General features: G+C 35.5%; 1 protein-coding gene across 4 annotated transcripts; it reads right to left on the bottom strand.

The window, feature by feature from the left end:
• Positions 1-244: 244 nt before the first annotated feature.
• LOC111492889 (vacuolar protein sorting-associated protein 51 homolog) lies at positions 245-14,502 on the bottom strand. 4 transcript variants are annotated; one of them, XM_023142393.1, is made up of 22 exons: positions 14,398-14,502; positions 11,294-11,587; positions 10,653-10,792; positions 9,090-9,144; positions 8,885-8,992; positions 8,144-8,242; positions 7,928-8,005; positions 6,168-6,245; positions 5,764-5,913; positions 5,112-5,212; positions 4,904-4,971; positions 4,086-4,159; positions 3,834-3,900; positions 3,616-3,731; positions 2,750-3,016; positions 2,437-2,553; positions 1,826-1,897; positions 1,697-1,747; positions 1,342-1,569; positions 1,087-1,263; positions 610-760; positions 245-576 (listed from the first exon to the last, which is right to left on the bottom strand). In XM_023142393.1, the coding sequence occupies exons 2-21, from the start codon at positions 11,474-11,476 to the stop codon at positions 641-643; spliced, it is 2,349 nt and encodes a 782-aa protein (XP_022998161.1). In that variant the 5' UTR covers positions 11,477-11,587; positions 14,398-14,502; the 3' UTR covers positions 245-576; positions 610-640. The 4 variants fall into 4 exon arrangements, with proteins under 4 accessions (XP_022998161.1, XP_022998158.1, XP_022998159.1 ...); XM_023142390.1 differs by having other exon boundaries at positions 285-760; XM_023142391.1 differs by having other exon boundaries at positions 285-760; positions 11,294-11,590; positions 14,398-14,480.
• Positions 14,503-14,749: the final 247 nt, after the last annotated feature.

Raw genomic sequence — 14,749 nt, 5'->3', positions numbered from 1 at the left:
TTTTTTTTTTTTTTTTTTTTTTTTTTTTTTTTTTTTTTTTTTTTTTTTTTTTTTTTTTTTTTGCTTCTCTGAATTCTTATCATTATTTTGTGAATTTAATTTCTTATGAATCTTGTAATATACATATGTGATGAATATATCAAATGCATATAAAGTTTAAAGTTTTGAAAAACTTATCTAAGTTTAAGGCAGTGGGGAAAAAAAAAAAAAAAAAAAATCAAAATCAAATGTTTAAAGTTGAAAGGAGAGTGAAAATTCATTGTGTATCAAAATAATAAAGTGGATGCAATGCAACAGCAGAGAACATCATTTTAAGCCGACTATACGAAAACCTCAGCCCCCCACAATGGAGCTAATCAAATTTGACATTCCTGCTATGCTATGCTATGCTAGTGAACTTGTGATCATCTGCTGCTCATAATGCCAGTGCAAGCATGGCAGCCATGGTGAGAACACCACATTCTAAATGTGTATTCACCAAAAACAACCACTTACCTACTTACAAGAATGAATCGGTGGCTCGAAAATCGAGAACTAAGCACAGTTAAGAATTTTCCATTTTCAAGTCTATGGAAATATCAGTTGGCGATGATGATGCAGTCTATTAACAAGACCAACTTCTTCATTTTGGTATGAAATGTCATGGAGATATTGAATTCTGATCTCTTGCCTTTGCCAGTTTTGCTTGTATGAGTTTGTCTAAGATGGGAGGCTCCAAAGGAATGGGGTCGAGACAACGCTCGGATGCTGCGACTATCACCTGCACAAGAACAGATTTCTGGGTGGTTATTTCTTGTAAAAATTGAAACTACAAAAACTAAAAAGCTATGAAGCAGGGATACAGATATAGGACAAGGATACAGACACAACAATACGTCAAGTTCTAAATAGACGTGTGCCCGGAGCGTATCCAGACTTATGTGTGTCCCACACGTGTCTGACACGGAAACTCTGCCTAAAATAGTATCTGTGGTCTATAGCTCAAAAGTGACTGAAAATAGTAATCAAGTGCAAATCAGGGAAGTTAACTGAGAATAGGAAAAGGAATTTCAAGTGTAGAATGTCTAGCTAAGTTTTCCAAATTACCTCATCAAGCAAAAAGTCAATAGCTGCTTCATCATCTGCAATTTCCTTCAGAGGAGTCCTCAGGAACTGCATATCCAACTGAATTTGCTGGAACCCGCTTCGGTTATACGTCTGGAGTCGGACGAATTCTTGCAAAGTTTTAAGGGAAAGTTTCACTGCAGTTGTTACAACAGATCCCTGCAATTACAAGCAAAAGTTTAAAACTGTCTGATTTTGGAATCAGGAATTGCTCAAGAAAGGAATTTGCCATGGTACCTGAGTAAACTCTACTCTAGTAAAAATCTCTATCTTTTGCTTAAATAACTTTGCTAGATGGGATTCCAACAGCTGGCTCCGAGCCCTTTGTGCACTTGATCTATTCAACTTTTCCTCTCGGAGCGGACCACTCCGTGATGAAGTGGTGCTTCCATTGCTGTTAGTCCGACGATGCTTACGAGTTCCTTGTAGTAAAATCTGTCTAACTTCACTTCCCACTGCCTCCAACTGATGCAGGAAAAAAAAAAGAAAAAAAAGGTTAAGAGTTGCACTCAATTTGTAGGCTTCAAAAATCGCCTGTTCATTTGTTCATAACATAACAGCATCACAGTAACATGAAAACAATAGCACTAACCTCTTGAAGGAATAAATCGACAAACATGTGAACTTCTCTGGGCTCCTTGTGCTGCGGAGAAGATAAGAAAAGAAAAGAAAAGTAAGAGAATTGAGTAATAGTAAAAATAATAATTAGTGTAAAACTCACCTTAACCCAATTTGGCGTTCTAAACCTCTTTGTTAAAAGAACTGATATCCTCTGGCTTCTCATGTTTATATACTGGGAGATGACAAAAAGTTAGTAACCGTGATTCACCAAGTGAATGCACTAATAGAAGGTTGCAATTATAATTCTTATACTTAATTGCAGCTAAACACGTTACAATAAGATTCTTCTAAACAAAATCTAGACACGGTTATAAGCAAAAGAGTATGAAAAGGAAAATCTAAACAAAAGAGTATGAAAAGGAAAATTGCAACTACATCAAAAACCGAGATTATAAGCGGAGCGAAAACAAAGCCAAGGGGGGAAGCAAGCGCGCCAATCTAAGAACAAAACATCTTCTCAGCGGCTGGAACAGGGAACAAATCCTCCAAAAATGGGTCTACAATCCATGAGATTTTGCAGTAACAAGGACTCAAAGAAAAACAAAGGCAAATGAAATAATGCCCTAGACATTATACAATGAGAAATTCTGTATTGTTAATAATACCGTTACTATAGTACTCATCCAATTTGCTCCATTATAACTAGCATGCAATGCAAGCTTGAAACATTTCTTAGCAGCGTAATAGGAATGACAGAAATCTGAGCCATACAAGGTGTAGAAACTTTTCACCAGCAGCTCTAAACATTCGGCAAATTTCTGCTGGTACAAAGGCAGGACCGTATTCATAACCCCGAACGCCACCACCAGAAAAAGAAGCCGCTATTTCCTGAAACGAATACAATATAAACTTGAGAATTTCCATGAGAATTCATAGAATGCACAGGCACAAGAACACCTAATAACATGCATAAAGTCTCGTTCTTTAGTGAGCTTAAAAACCTTTTTGAGAATAGGATTCAAAACTTATCATGCTACTTCAAATTGCTAGAGAATGGATTAAAAGAATTAGAATGATGCCTTGCCTCCGTGATTCTATGGATGGCAGTTTGTTCGATAAATATTGAAATTTGAGCAAGCACCAACACAAGCCCAGCAACAACTTTATCCGCTTGGTTTGCCTCAGTCAAAACTTGACTTTGACTATAAGAATTATTTTTTCCTGAAAGCAACATGAAACGATCAACAAGTTCCCTGAAGAAGTCCTGAAATCCTTCTTGAACCCAATCAACAATTGAGTCCCTCTGGTTAATGATTAGGCCCGATTGATTTTCAAGAAGCAGGCGGAAGTCCTGAAACGAGTAAATGAAAAATAGTTAAAAACTGTCAAGTAAATGAATGATAGTTAAGAACTGTCAATGCAATTAATATCTCAACTGAAACGAAAGATACCAAACCAAATTCAATAAACTCAAAAACCTGTACTACTTAATAGGAAGTGGGATGGTTTTCACATGATACCTACAAACTTCATACTAGTACTTTAGAAATGGAGAACACAGATGAACAACCTATACAATAGATCCTGTTCAAGAAAGGTTGTAACTTCATACTAGTACTTCAAAAATGATAAATAAGATCACGGGTAATTTCTTTAAGATGAGAGAATAAATGTAATAGGCCCCCAGTTTTCACATAATGCCAACAAAATTCAGACTAGTACTTCAAAAGTGATATTAAGATCATTGATAGTTTCTACAAGTAAAGATAATCAAAGTTCAATGAGTTCTCATACATTTAGTAGATATGGTTTAGTTTTCATAGCAATGCCAACAAAATTCATACTAGTACTTCAAAAACGACGACATAAATAAATAAATATTAAAAGAAAAATTATCAGAGACTTCTTCAAGAAAAGAGTGTCAGAGTTCAAGGAGTTTTCATATATTACTAGCAAAACATCCATGCTGCCCTGAAGCACTGCCTTCTTGCCGGCCTCCAGTGCAAGCTGCAAGGAGTACTCTTGAACGTCCTCCTTTTTCCTAGTATGAACTCGTGTGAGTGCATCTGTCAATGCAAATGTAATTTAACTCAAACTTTTAGAGCCCAAAGGACACAGATGTGTTTTCTGAAAAAAAAAAAAAAAAAATCTTGAAGAATATAGGAGACCTGAGATGTTTTGCAGGAGGCGAGAGAATGTGCATGTGACGTACTGTTTGACAGCAACCTGGGCAGCCTGAATATTACATAAGAAAAGTTCAAAGTCAAGTTCAAAATTAAACTTCCTCCTTCCCTTATTCGGACATCTATCCTTGTGATAAATAATAGGGGAAGTGCAATTATTTTTGTACGGGAAGAGGTTAACAAAATGAAAAAATGGATCAAAATTATTGCAAGTGAAAACATTATAGAAAATAAGACCTTCAAGGAATAATCATGAAGACATGCATCATTCAATACTTCTCCAAGTAAAAGCACATCTGTCCATATAATCCCTGCAATAAATTAAAACAGTTTTAAGAATTTCCAGCTATAATTTTTCCACAAAAGTTTGATATAGTTTAGTGTCCACGCATGACAAATGGCAACAGTAGTCCCGTTTTATAAAGAAAATCCTCTCTATGGGGAAGATTCTCATTAAAAAATGGCCGGATATTTTGAAAACCAAATCAAACTAGCAAACCTAAGATACTGAAGTGAAGATCAACAAAAGTGAAAAAGTGAAGCCAGCGCCTAATGGAGAAAAAGGCTCATAACTTCCTATAGGTAATTGCACGTGAATGCAAATTATCAAAATATGGTGTTTCTAGAACAACATTTCAGAAAAGAGCACAAATCAATAAAGCTAAAAAATATATACAAATGGATACGTTGAAGATAACAATCTCAAGAGTTTTATGCTCCAAACCTCATTTCATTTGGGTTGATCCGTTAAAGTTATCATAATAATTACCAGACTTTCGCAGAAGTTCATAACTTGGAGGTAATGTTTTGATTTGGCCAAGATTAATTTTCTTTTTCGTTGTTTGATAGTTATGATTTTAATGGCATTTGTCTTCATTGAGATGCAGTTATATCCCTATGTTTTTATTTTACCCTTTTTCTCCCCTGTATGGAAACTGTATCCTTGAGCTTTTTCTTTTCTTTTCTTTTCTTTTCATATACAATGAAGAGTTCATTTCTGGAAAAGTTCAAGTATCACAGAGGATAGGTGTAAAACACTAACTCATATAACTTACCAAACACACGGAGAAGATCTGCTGCAAAAATCTGTTTCTTGATAAATTGCTCAGCAGCATCAAAATGCCTGAATAAGAAAAAGAAGGAAAAAAAACCCTTCATGACTAAATCGATCCTTGCAGCCAAATTGTAGGTACATCAACCAGTAATAATTGAACTTATATTTTAACATGGTTAAAAGAACAAAAACCAAGGATGATCAAGTACTTGGTAACCAAATCCTGAGCAAGTTTTATCAGTTGTCTATCTGAATCTGCAAATATTACACGATAAGCTCGGACTGCCTCTGCAAACTCCCGAACAGATGCCTGATGAAGAAAAAATAAGAGAAATGCCGTCAATAGTCTTACAGTTAACTGCATCCAGAAGTGATTGCATTTCTTTAATATTCTAGAAAGAACGAAATGCCTGCAATAGATATGAATAATGAAGTACATATTTAAGAAATAGAGAGCTTGTTATAATCAGGTGCTGGCCAGTGCACAAACAAAATGAAAACTCCATTACTCTACAATGTTAGATACCAAAGCAAAAAACTCATGTTTCTACTTACTATTTATTTCAGTTTTTATTTTTCAATTTAATTTAAAATATTTATTCATTTTAATATGAAAACATCTAATAAACCAAAAAATAAATGAAAGCAAAAGAAGGGAAGATAAGGTATACTTCCCGACAACCAATGAACCAGAGGAGCTACAATATATAGATACTTATTGAATTGAATAGAGGGTAATATTTCTCTACTTTGTTGTCTGACGCTTAATCCACCGGTCCTTCAATTCAGCCTTTTGGTGGAAGGCTTCATAAAAATAAAATATACTACACAGTTACCTGCGACAACTAGAAGTAAGCTTACCTCATGTGAAGCACCATAAGCTGACTCAGAATCATTTCTCTCTTTTGGTGAGGCAATTAACAACCCACTACTCAAATCATCAGCATTAAGCTGAAGATCCAATGTCGATTGTTCCAACTTTTCAAGCAACTTTGCCTTTAAACTGTCCACCTGTCAATATATTGCCAAACCTTCATATTACTGCATATTTAGAAAATTGATGAGTATACGATTTTCTACATGTTTCACTTGCCACAAGTGCTACAAGATGGCCATAATAGATGTTAAAGAACAAGATATCAGTTTTTGATAAATCAACATACGTCCTTGAGAAAATTTCCACTCATTAATTGCATTGCATGTTGTGTACAGTACTGTTTTATTATCAGGCTAATGATTCTGCAGATGAGAAATATTGTACAAACCGGGAAATCTAGCTGCTTAAGAAGCACTGCAGCTTCCGCTCTCGTCTGTATGGATTCTGAATCTGAGAATAGCTTTTCCTGAATGCACATCGCACAATCATATATAGACTATTTTGACCAGTAAAAAGCACATCCAAGCGATTTAGCAATATTATAACGCTAAGGTACATGATATTGTAAGAATAGAGTAGCTAAAGTGACCCTCAAATTCTGGATAATTCATTACATACGAATACTTAAATTTTTTCCTTAAAAAAATGCATCGTTGTAGTACAAGCCAACTAAATAAAACATGTCATTGCACGCATTGAGAGAATCCAAGTCCAATTGCCTATTTAAGTTACAATTTGGAATGTCCAGGGGCAGCACAGTATGTCTTTTCTATTATCATCTCGCCTGAGTAGTTTGCAAATAAAACTAGTCCAGTCAGAAGCTCGGGGTTGATAATTCTTTTAGAAATCAATCAAATTTTTTAAGGAAAAAAAAGTTTCATTGATTTAGTGAGAAGTTACAAACAAGAATATGCATCGTCTTGCAAGAGTCTAAAACACCCCAGTTTAACTTAACTACAAAGGGAGAACAATTACAACAGAATTCTGAAAGTGAACATCAAGAAGCCCCTACATTTCCCTTTCACCAAATTGGCAAAGCATGTGCTACGGAGAGAATGAATTGCAAAGCCATATACATTTGCTGTCCCTTCACTTACAAATACTGGTCCTTTCTGGGAGTCTTAAATTGTAGCATAGCCCTCCCTATTAAAAGGACCTCCGTTCATATATTCTCGTGGGGGCACTCTTTCAAAAAAGAAAATGAGGTTCTTTGGATGCATCAGAGTTTTCTTATGGAAATTATGGCCGGAGAGGGACAACTGCACCTACGCTGGCGCCATTGAATCCTTTGACTCATTTTCAAATTCTATTCTTTTTTGGTGCTGTAGTGGTATAGATGCATGCATCCTTTTTCTGAGTATAGCCTCAATACCCTTTTGGCCAGGTAGAAATGTTCTTCTGTATTCCAAGTGGCGATTAGGAGGCCTCTTCCTCCCTTTTTAGTAAATTAGTTTCATCAATGAAATTCAAGTTTCCTTGAACAAAATCAATAAAATATCAAGATGAACGGTGAATATTTTCAAAATCAAGGACTTCACTTTTCCTATTGTTGAACAATCCCACTAGACACCATAATACTGATTTTACTGCGCTCATCAATAAAAGATTGCCTTTCCTTCCAAACAAATGTCTGAAAAGCACCTAGACCAAATTCATTCTAGCAAACAACCACATCCAGGAGGAATTGAAGCTTAGATGGAGGCAGTTCGAGCACTTCATGCTATGAGAGCACCCAACCCTCTTCAAATGATACACCAGGTTGAGTAAAGGATGATGAAGTTAGGGTCTTTTTTTTTTAAAAAAAATTGTCAGTAGTATTAGCTCCTTCAAGGCACAGTCTTGGGGAGAATCACCTTTTCGGGTTCCTTCTCTTTCTAAAGAGCTGTATAGATTTCTTTGTTCAAACAAAATTTTGTGCCGGTTAGCGTGAAAGAACAGGGGCTTAACTGAGAAAAAACTGGGGGATTGAAGTGTCCATACTCTCTCCATTTCCTCTCTTATAGCGTGTATGCAATTCAGGAATGATAGAATAACTGAGGAATGTTTCCAAGAGAAGGGAAAAAGGTAACACATGGGCCTCCATTATAGAATGATAGAAGCACTAGCATTTAGCCAGAAGCCCACGATTAAAATGTAATGTAAATATACCTGCAATTTTTTCAAAACTATTGCTATTGCTTCTTCTGACGCTCGCTTGCAATCTTGGAATGATGAGTCTCCATATGCCTACCAAACATATAACAAAGATTATGTTGGACTTATACCGAGATTACGGAAGAACTAAAGTCCCATATAACAGTTGGAATCCTGCATTAAGATTTATGCACCCCATTTTTTGGGATGGAGCAAAGGCCAAAAAGGCACCTTAAATATTGGCATGGCTCCGGTATAGAATCTGACTGCATCAGCATAGGCTTCTGTTTTGATGCACTTTCCAAGTCTAGCAGGTAGATCATATATGAACTGTTCATGAATCATTTATAGAGAAGAAAGAATAAGAGAAGCTCTTACAGCCACATGCCGAAACTCACATAAGAATATAAGAAAATAAATAGTACAAAAACAGCTGACAATAAATAAAATAAACTATCACATTCTGTTCAATAGTAACGTACATCTACATTAACTTCTAAAAGCACCACAACACCAGTACAATAGACTAGAAAATAATACGGGTTTTGCAAGCCTGTTTTCTTTGTTTGCTTAATTTCTTAATAAGCCAAGGAGAGGCATTGAATGGCATCTTACTTTTTAACTTAAGAGTCAAATATTTATGTTCCCTAAGTGGATTCTCTCAAGTCATGTATACAATGTCTTGTTCTAAGCTAAAAGAAAAAAAATACTATTTTAAAAACTAATCAATGATGAGCCTCAATGGATTTGCCTATATATGCCACAGCTAAAGTTTCAAAAATAAGAGCTTGAATACCACTTGTAAGCAATCCAAGGAACATACAGGCGTAGGAACTATTAAAAGTACTATAAAAGAATAAGAATAACTATTAATTCATCACCAAATATAGAATGAGAAAATGTAAGGAGAGAATGCATGGAAAAACCCAGAGCCACTAGAATTCACCACCAAATGTCCTTTACTTTTAGTACCTGAACTTTACGGAGAAGGTTCCGTGTTCTATGCAATTTCTCAATGTGCTCTCTTTTTTCAAAGAGAGAAGTATTGACTCCATCACTTCTAGACTGCACTGACAGTATCTGCAACAATTTGCAATATGAATGGTAATCCCTTCATATATTGCTTAAGAAACGTAAAGATTCTGAATTCATCCATTTAAATAAGAACATCCTATACTTTCTCAAGGAGTTGTTCCATGTTTGTCTCCATCCCCACGATATTATTATTCATCCTGGCAAAACAGAATTTCATGTGTATTAAGTAAAGAATATGAATCCACTTCATCAAATATGGAAAAGCAATAGGCATTGGGAGGGAAAAAGAGAAAAAATAAAATCGGATAAAGTAAACTGAGAGATATCTAGGTTAATTAGAGTCTGTTAGATTCCTAACTAGGGGGAAGAAGGTTTTTTTTTTTAGTTCAACAAGTGAGGTTGGGGACATTCACCTCTTGGTTAAGGCACAACCAGGTTGGTAATCAGGACGAAGAAGTTTGTTACCCAGATTTGGGCATCATAAGGAGACCAGAATAAAGTAAAATGGTGGTAAGACGAGGGGAGAATATGGGATAAGACTAGAAATCTAGTTTTACTAGCTGCAGTTCAGTCAAATTGGGTGAAGATCTTCACAGATCTCTAGTGCTCGTGATTTTTTCAAGTTAAGGTGAAGCTAAATTGGGGGATAGGTAAACTAATTTTGAGGTTGGGTCAATAAAATTTTAGTGTTGCCATCAGACATGATTTAAACCGGATTTTGCATGGTTGGAGAAACTCGGGACAGAAGAAGGAACATCACATTTCAAAGGACATGACAGAGGGCTCAATGATGAAGGTTCAATGGAACCTAATCAAAGACGACAAGACCAAGGATAGACTTGAACTTATAGTTATTTGTATCTTCTAAGTGAAGCTGTTGAAGAATTGCCTTTTTCAGCTGAAAAGTTGTGCATGGAGGAAAATATGATTCGTTTCGAACAGCTTCACTCACAGAAATTGGGGGTTCCATAAGGTTAGCAAGAGGATTCATAACCCTTATCTAATCAAGAAAAAAAAAAAAAAAAACTGGGAAGGAGGAGATGCTGCCATTGAGCCAAAATTTTATGCACATAGAAAAAATCCAGAGAAGAAAAGAGAGAGAAAATCAATCCTCTGTTGGAAAATAGCTGAATGAGTACCTTGCAGAGACTCTAGGAAAAGCCATTGCAACAACTCTCAAACAAACGAATGCCTTCAGAGGTGGTAGTAGAATCATTGTGGCCAAAGCATTCTTTTTCTACAGGCTTGGACAATTAAGCCATTATGGCCACCAAGGATAATCTCGAAAAATTAAATTCTGTATTCGTTGTCTGGAGAAGTGAGAACAATATGAAAATTGAGTAGCAGACAGTGTCAGGAATGTATGTTAGCCATATAGGCTGGTTAGAGTATGTTAGAGAGTCAAGTAAGAATCTCGGAGGGAGAAGTTTATTGGTTATTAGTTAGAGTGTCGTAAATACGAGAGGATGTTAAGGAAATGGGAGGTTACTGAGGTGTGAGGGCTCAAACAGAGATTTCCAAGCTCATCAAATCACCTAGGAGTCTTATCCAACCTGTTGTCACTTGGCACCTCGTATCATAAGCCTAACTTTATTCATAAACTAACTACATAAATTTGTCGCAATTCACCAACTTAACATTCACGTATCACATATGGCAATTGGCAATCAGCTTCATAATCGTGGGGGAAGAAAAAATTATCAACCTTTTAATTGTATCAGTTGCACTGATGAATTTATTGTAATTTTCATAAACCAACATTTGAAGATCAGTGTCAAGATTCTTTATTTCGGCAGCCATTTCAACATGTCTTTGGAGAAGCCCCTCCAAATTCGCCTTTTGCACCTACATTGCATGGCACATTAGAATAAATGAATAAAAAATCTGGATTTTACAACCAACAATGAAGTTCAAACTACAGACATATATCAAGTTATAGTGATACAAGAATTCCTTGAGCTCCCTTTCAATATATTCACTAGAAATGGGACTTCAACAAGTCCACAACTAAATAATAAAAGAATCATAGCTGATAGTTTGGATGAAGAATAAATTATTGGCAACATATTTGTCTGATAATTGTGATAATTTCATGTTGAACCCCACCATTTTACTTGGTGTATTCTATGTTATAATGATTAGAATCTTCTATTCTTTCAGCCGACCTTTAGTGCATATACCCACTGTTGGTGATAGGAGAATGAGGAATTTGTTGGGTATTTCACAGTAAAGCTTAATAATATTAATAAAATACATCTTAAAGAAAACTGAAATTTGCACAAATATGCTTAACAGAGTAATTACAATTGAAAGGAAGTAAAAAATGAGATGGGGCCTAGGACGTACCAGAATGCTCATATATTGATCGGGATTAAATGAGGTGGTGTTGATGGTTTCTAAAGGAGAAGCATATCTATTAGACGAACCGGTGGATGAACCAGACATTGAGGCATCAGGGGAGTAGAAGCTAGAAAGCAGATCCCTCATCCTCTTAGCTTTTTCATCCATTGGAACATCTTCAATCTCCATTTCTTTTGTCCTGCTTCCTCCTTGTAAGCTCTTCAAATTAACGTCTATTATTCTGGATAGAAGATCCTGGCTCTGGCAGTTATCTTCTGTTTATATTTTAAGCCTATCCTGCTACTGCATTCACAAATGGCATGGTATTATTCAGTTTTTTTGGTAAGAAACCAAGGTTTTATAGGGAAAAAAAAAAAAACTGGAAGAACAAAAGGAGAGAGTCCCACCACTAACTACAGAAAAGGACTCCATATAAAAGAATCAAACCTAGCTCATAATTACAGAAAGGCCAAGTAACAGACGCCCATAGACATTTTTATTTTAGTAAGAAATTGAGCTTTCATTGAGGAAAATAAAATAAAAAAAATAGACAAGGGCATACCAAAAATAAAAAATAAAAAATAAAAAAATCGATCCCACAATTACAATAACAACATTTTAAACCGAGCTACCCCTCAAACCTCCCTATAAATTCTGTTATTGAGTTTCGTTTTACAGCTATCTGGAGGCACATACCAAGCACTCAGCTTCTGCTCTTGAGAAATGCAAGCAGTCGTGATTGTTACATATTAACGAGATAACATAATAGATTTGACACAGTAACTTAAGAGCGATGAACTGCACCTTCTTTAGTTTGCCAGATGCGATGTGGATCATTAGAACAAGTCATCAAAAATATTTATAACGTTTAAGAAAAATTCAAATGAGTTCTTTCACATTCTCAACAGACAAAAGGCATTTTCATTTAATACTTCAATATATATCTTGGACTCTCCTAACATGCATCTTGATCAGCACTTTTGAATGATACATCAAAAGCACTACCTAGCATGGATCTCTATAAGAGATAGCCATGCAGAAGACTATTTTATTAAAAAAAATACTGCTAAAAAAGTAATACAAACTCACCATAACATAATGCCTCATTGCATGTATTGCAGCATGATATGATCTCCTTAATCTATTGTGTTTATCTTTTCCATACAATGATCTTTCCATTTTTGCCAATGTAGACAAGATGTATTGTAGATATAAACTTACTACGATTTTGATGGGATAAATCAGCCACCAGGAAAAAGGCTGTTCAATCAGCTGCTACAGAAATAACAAGTCCAGAATTTAACTTATCCATAGAAACATACGGTAAACCAGTAGAGTCGAAGAAGATTACTACTTATCATATTTGCGTTTTCTATTCATCTCTCCCTTTCCCTGAGCCAGTTATATAGTAATGAATAGCTTAAAGCTTTGTAGTTAAATTAAAGCTAAATGGGCTAATTAAAAATAATTTACAACACTCCACCGAATAAATAACTTCAATTTCCTAAAGTAAGCGTTTGAAAGATTCCCCTCCTAGAATTTTCTTTTTGCACACACACTTCAAAGAAGAAATCTTGAAGTTGCTGTCTTCTTGCTCTAAAACTGCTTTGAGTTTCTTCCCTGAGAATTTTTCCACAAAATCCCCAACTGTTTGAAAGTTTCTTTCCTAACAAACGGTTTCCAGAATATACATAAAGTACTTTTCTCCTCCAAATCCTTTAACTTCAGCAACTCTAAATTCTATGCATTTGAAAGGATTACATCCATTATTGATTCTAAAACCAAATTCGGCCAGATCTCAAGAAATTTTCCATCAACATAGTCCAATTGTCATAACGAACTTCAAAATGTGGGATAGCTGGAAAATTCTTTGAAGCCATAAGAAAGAAAGATGAGATGAATGGAGGGAAAATAAAATAAAGCCCCCACTTTTCTTATGCAAAAACAAAGCGCTGAAGAATTCAAAATGTATTCCGGGATACAAAATTCAATGAAGGTGAATAGGCATAATTAAGCAGACTCGGCACCTTACTTGTCACTGACCATTACAAACAACCTCTGGAATTATTGATTATAGGACTAGGATTCTAACAGAAAAAACTATTAACTATGACAATTTGTGGGAACAACTCAACGGTGATAACGAAGTCCTAAAGCTTCTTAGACTGAATAGGCACCACCAAGTGATCTTTTATTTTCACTGCCATAACTAAGAACCATTTTTTTCCCCAATCCCACTCTCAAATAACATTCCAAACACATTAGGATTTGGCCAAACAAAGACAAAAGTAGAATGACAAGAGCTTCCAACAGATATGTTCTATTGAGGATGGCTTGAATACTTACTTTTGGTAGGATCCTTGGTTGGCTGACAGTCCCCTGTGTATGTCTTATGTTTCCTTGCCTGTACCACCTTGTTTTTCCTTTCTCAGGTAACTCTTCCTTGATTATTTTTGGTTTCCATTGTCCTTTTCCAGACAGGGAGACAACAGATGTGTCTGTCGTTCCTTTTCAATCGAACGACTTCCATGTTTTGTGTGATCCCCTATATTTCTTTATTCTCCTTCTTATAGAAGACTAAGATCCCAAATTATTTTTTACAGGTCGGAGTTTACAACTTGCTCATTAAATATGGGACTGATTTTTGGAGTCATTTTCGTAATTGAGAAGTAGTGATGGCTGTTCAATGTTGGAGGAGGTTATATAAGCTAGAATTTCCCTAATAAGAGATCTGCCAATAAAACTCCAAAGGGGAAGAATTATAAACATTGTTCTATCTAAAACATCTTCAATTCTTCCTGTTCGCATCAAGGAGACAACAATCAATGGACCTTCAGCAATCATATTCTGATACAATCTAGATCATTCATAGAGGCAGAAGATAACTCAACAAATATCTAAAACTATTCAATGGTGATTAAGAACGCATTTCCATATAGCATCCAATGTAACAACTCAATCTCTGCATCTAAAATCTCCTCATCTGTATACCATTTCACAATCAAAACTCCTTTTCTTCCCCCTCACTTCGCGCAAAAACAGTCTTAAAACGGGAAATCGTGATAAGTAAATTCAAAACCATAAACAATCGTCTGTTTTAAGATTTTTACCTGGATTCCACGGCGATCACCGGAAGGAGAGAGCAGCGTCAGATCCAGTGAGACATGGGAGAGAAGAGAGCGAGTACAGAACAAGCATGTTGGAGGGAGAGACGAAGAAAAAGTCATGGCCGGTTAGCCCAAACCGGATTCCTTTGGTTCGATTGGCCAAATCGGTTCGGTTCGGCTGATAATTTCCCGCAATTTGAAATTAATTTATTTTATCCCATCAAATAAAATATATAGTTATTTGTCATATCCACATTTTTAAGAATAATTAGAGATTCAGTCAACATTTTTTATTTGTGGTTGAAATAATTGTCACATTTTCTGTGTGTATATATTCTTTAAATAAATTTCATTT

This window comes from Cucurbita maxima, unplaced genomic scaffold (genome assembly GCF_002738345.1).
Source record: "Cucurbita maxima cultivar Rimu unplaced genomic scaffold, Cmax_1.0 Cma_Scf00018, whole genome shotgun sequence".
Taxonomy (NCBI): Eukaryota; Viridiplantae; Streptophyta; class Magnoliopsida; order Cucurbitales; family Cucurbitaceae; genus Cucurbita; species Cucurbita maxima.
The sequence above is the reverse complement of the archived record's forward strand: the minus strand, read 5'-3'. Positions and strand labels throughout refer to the sequence as shown.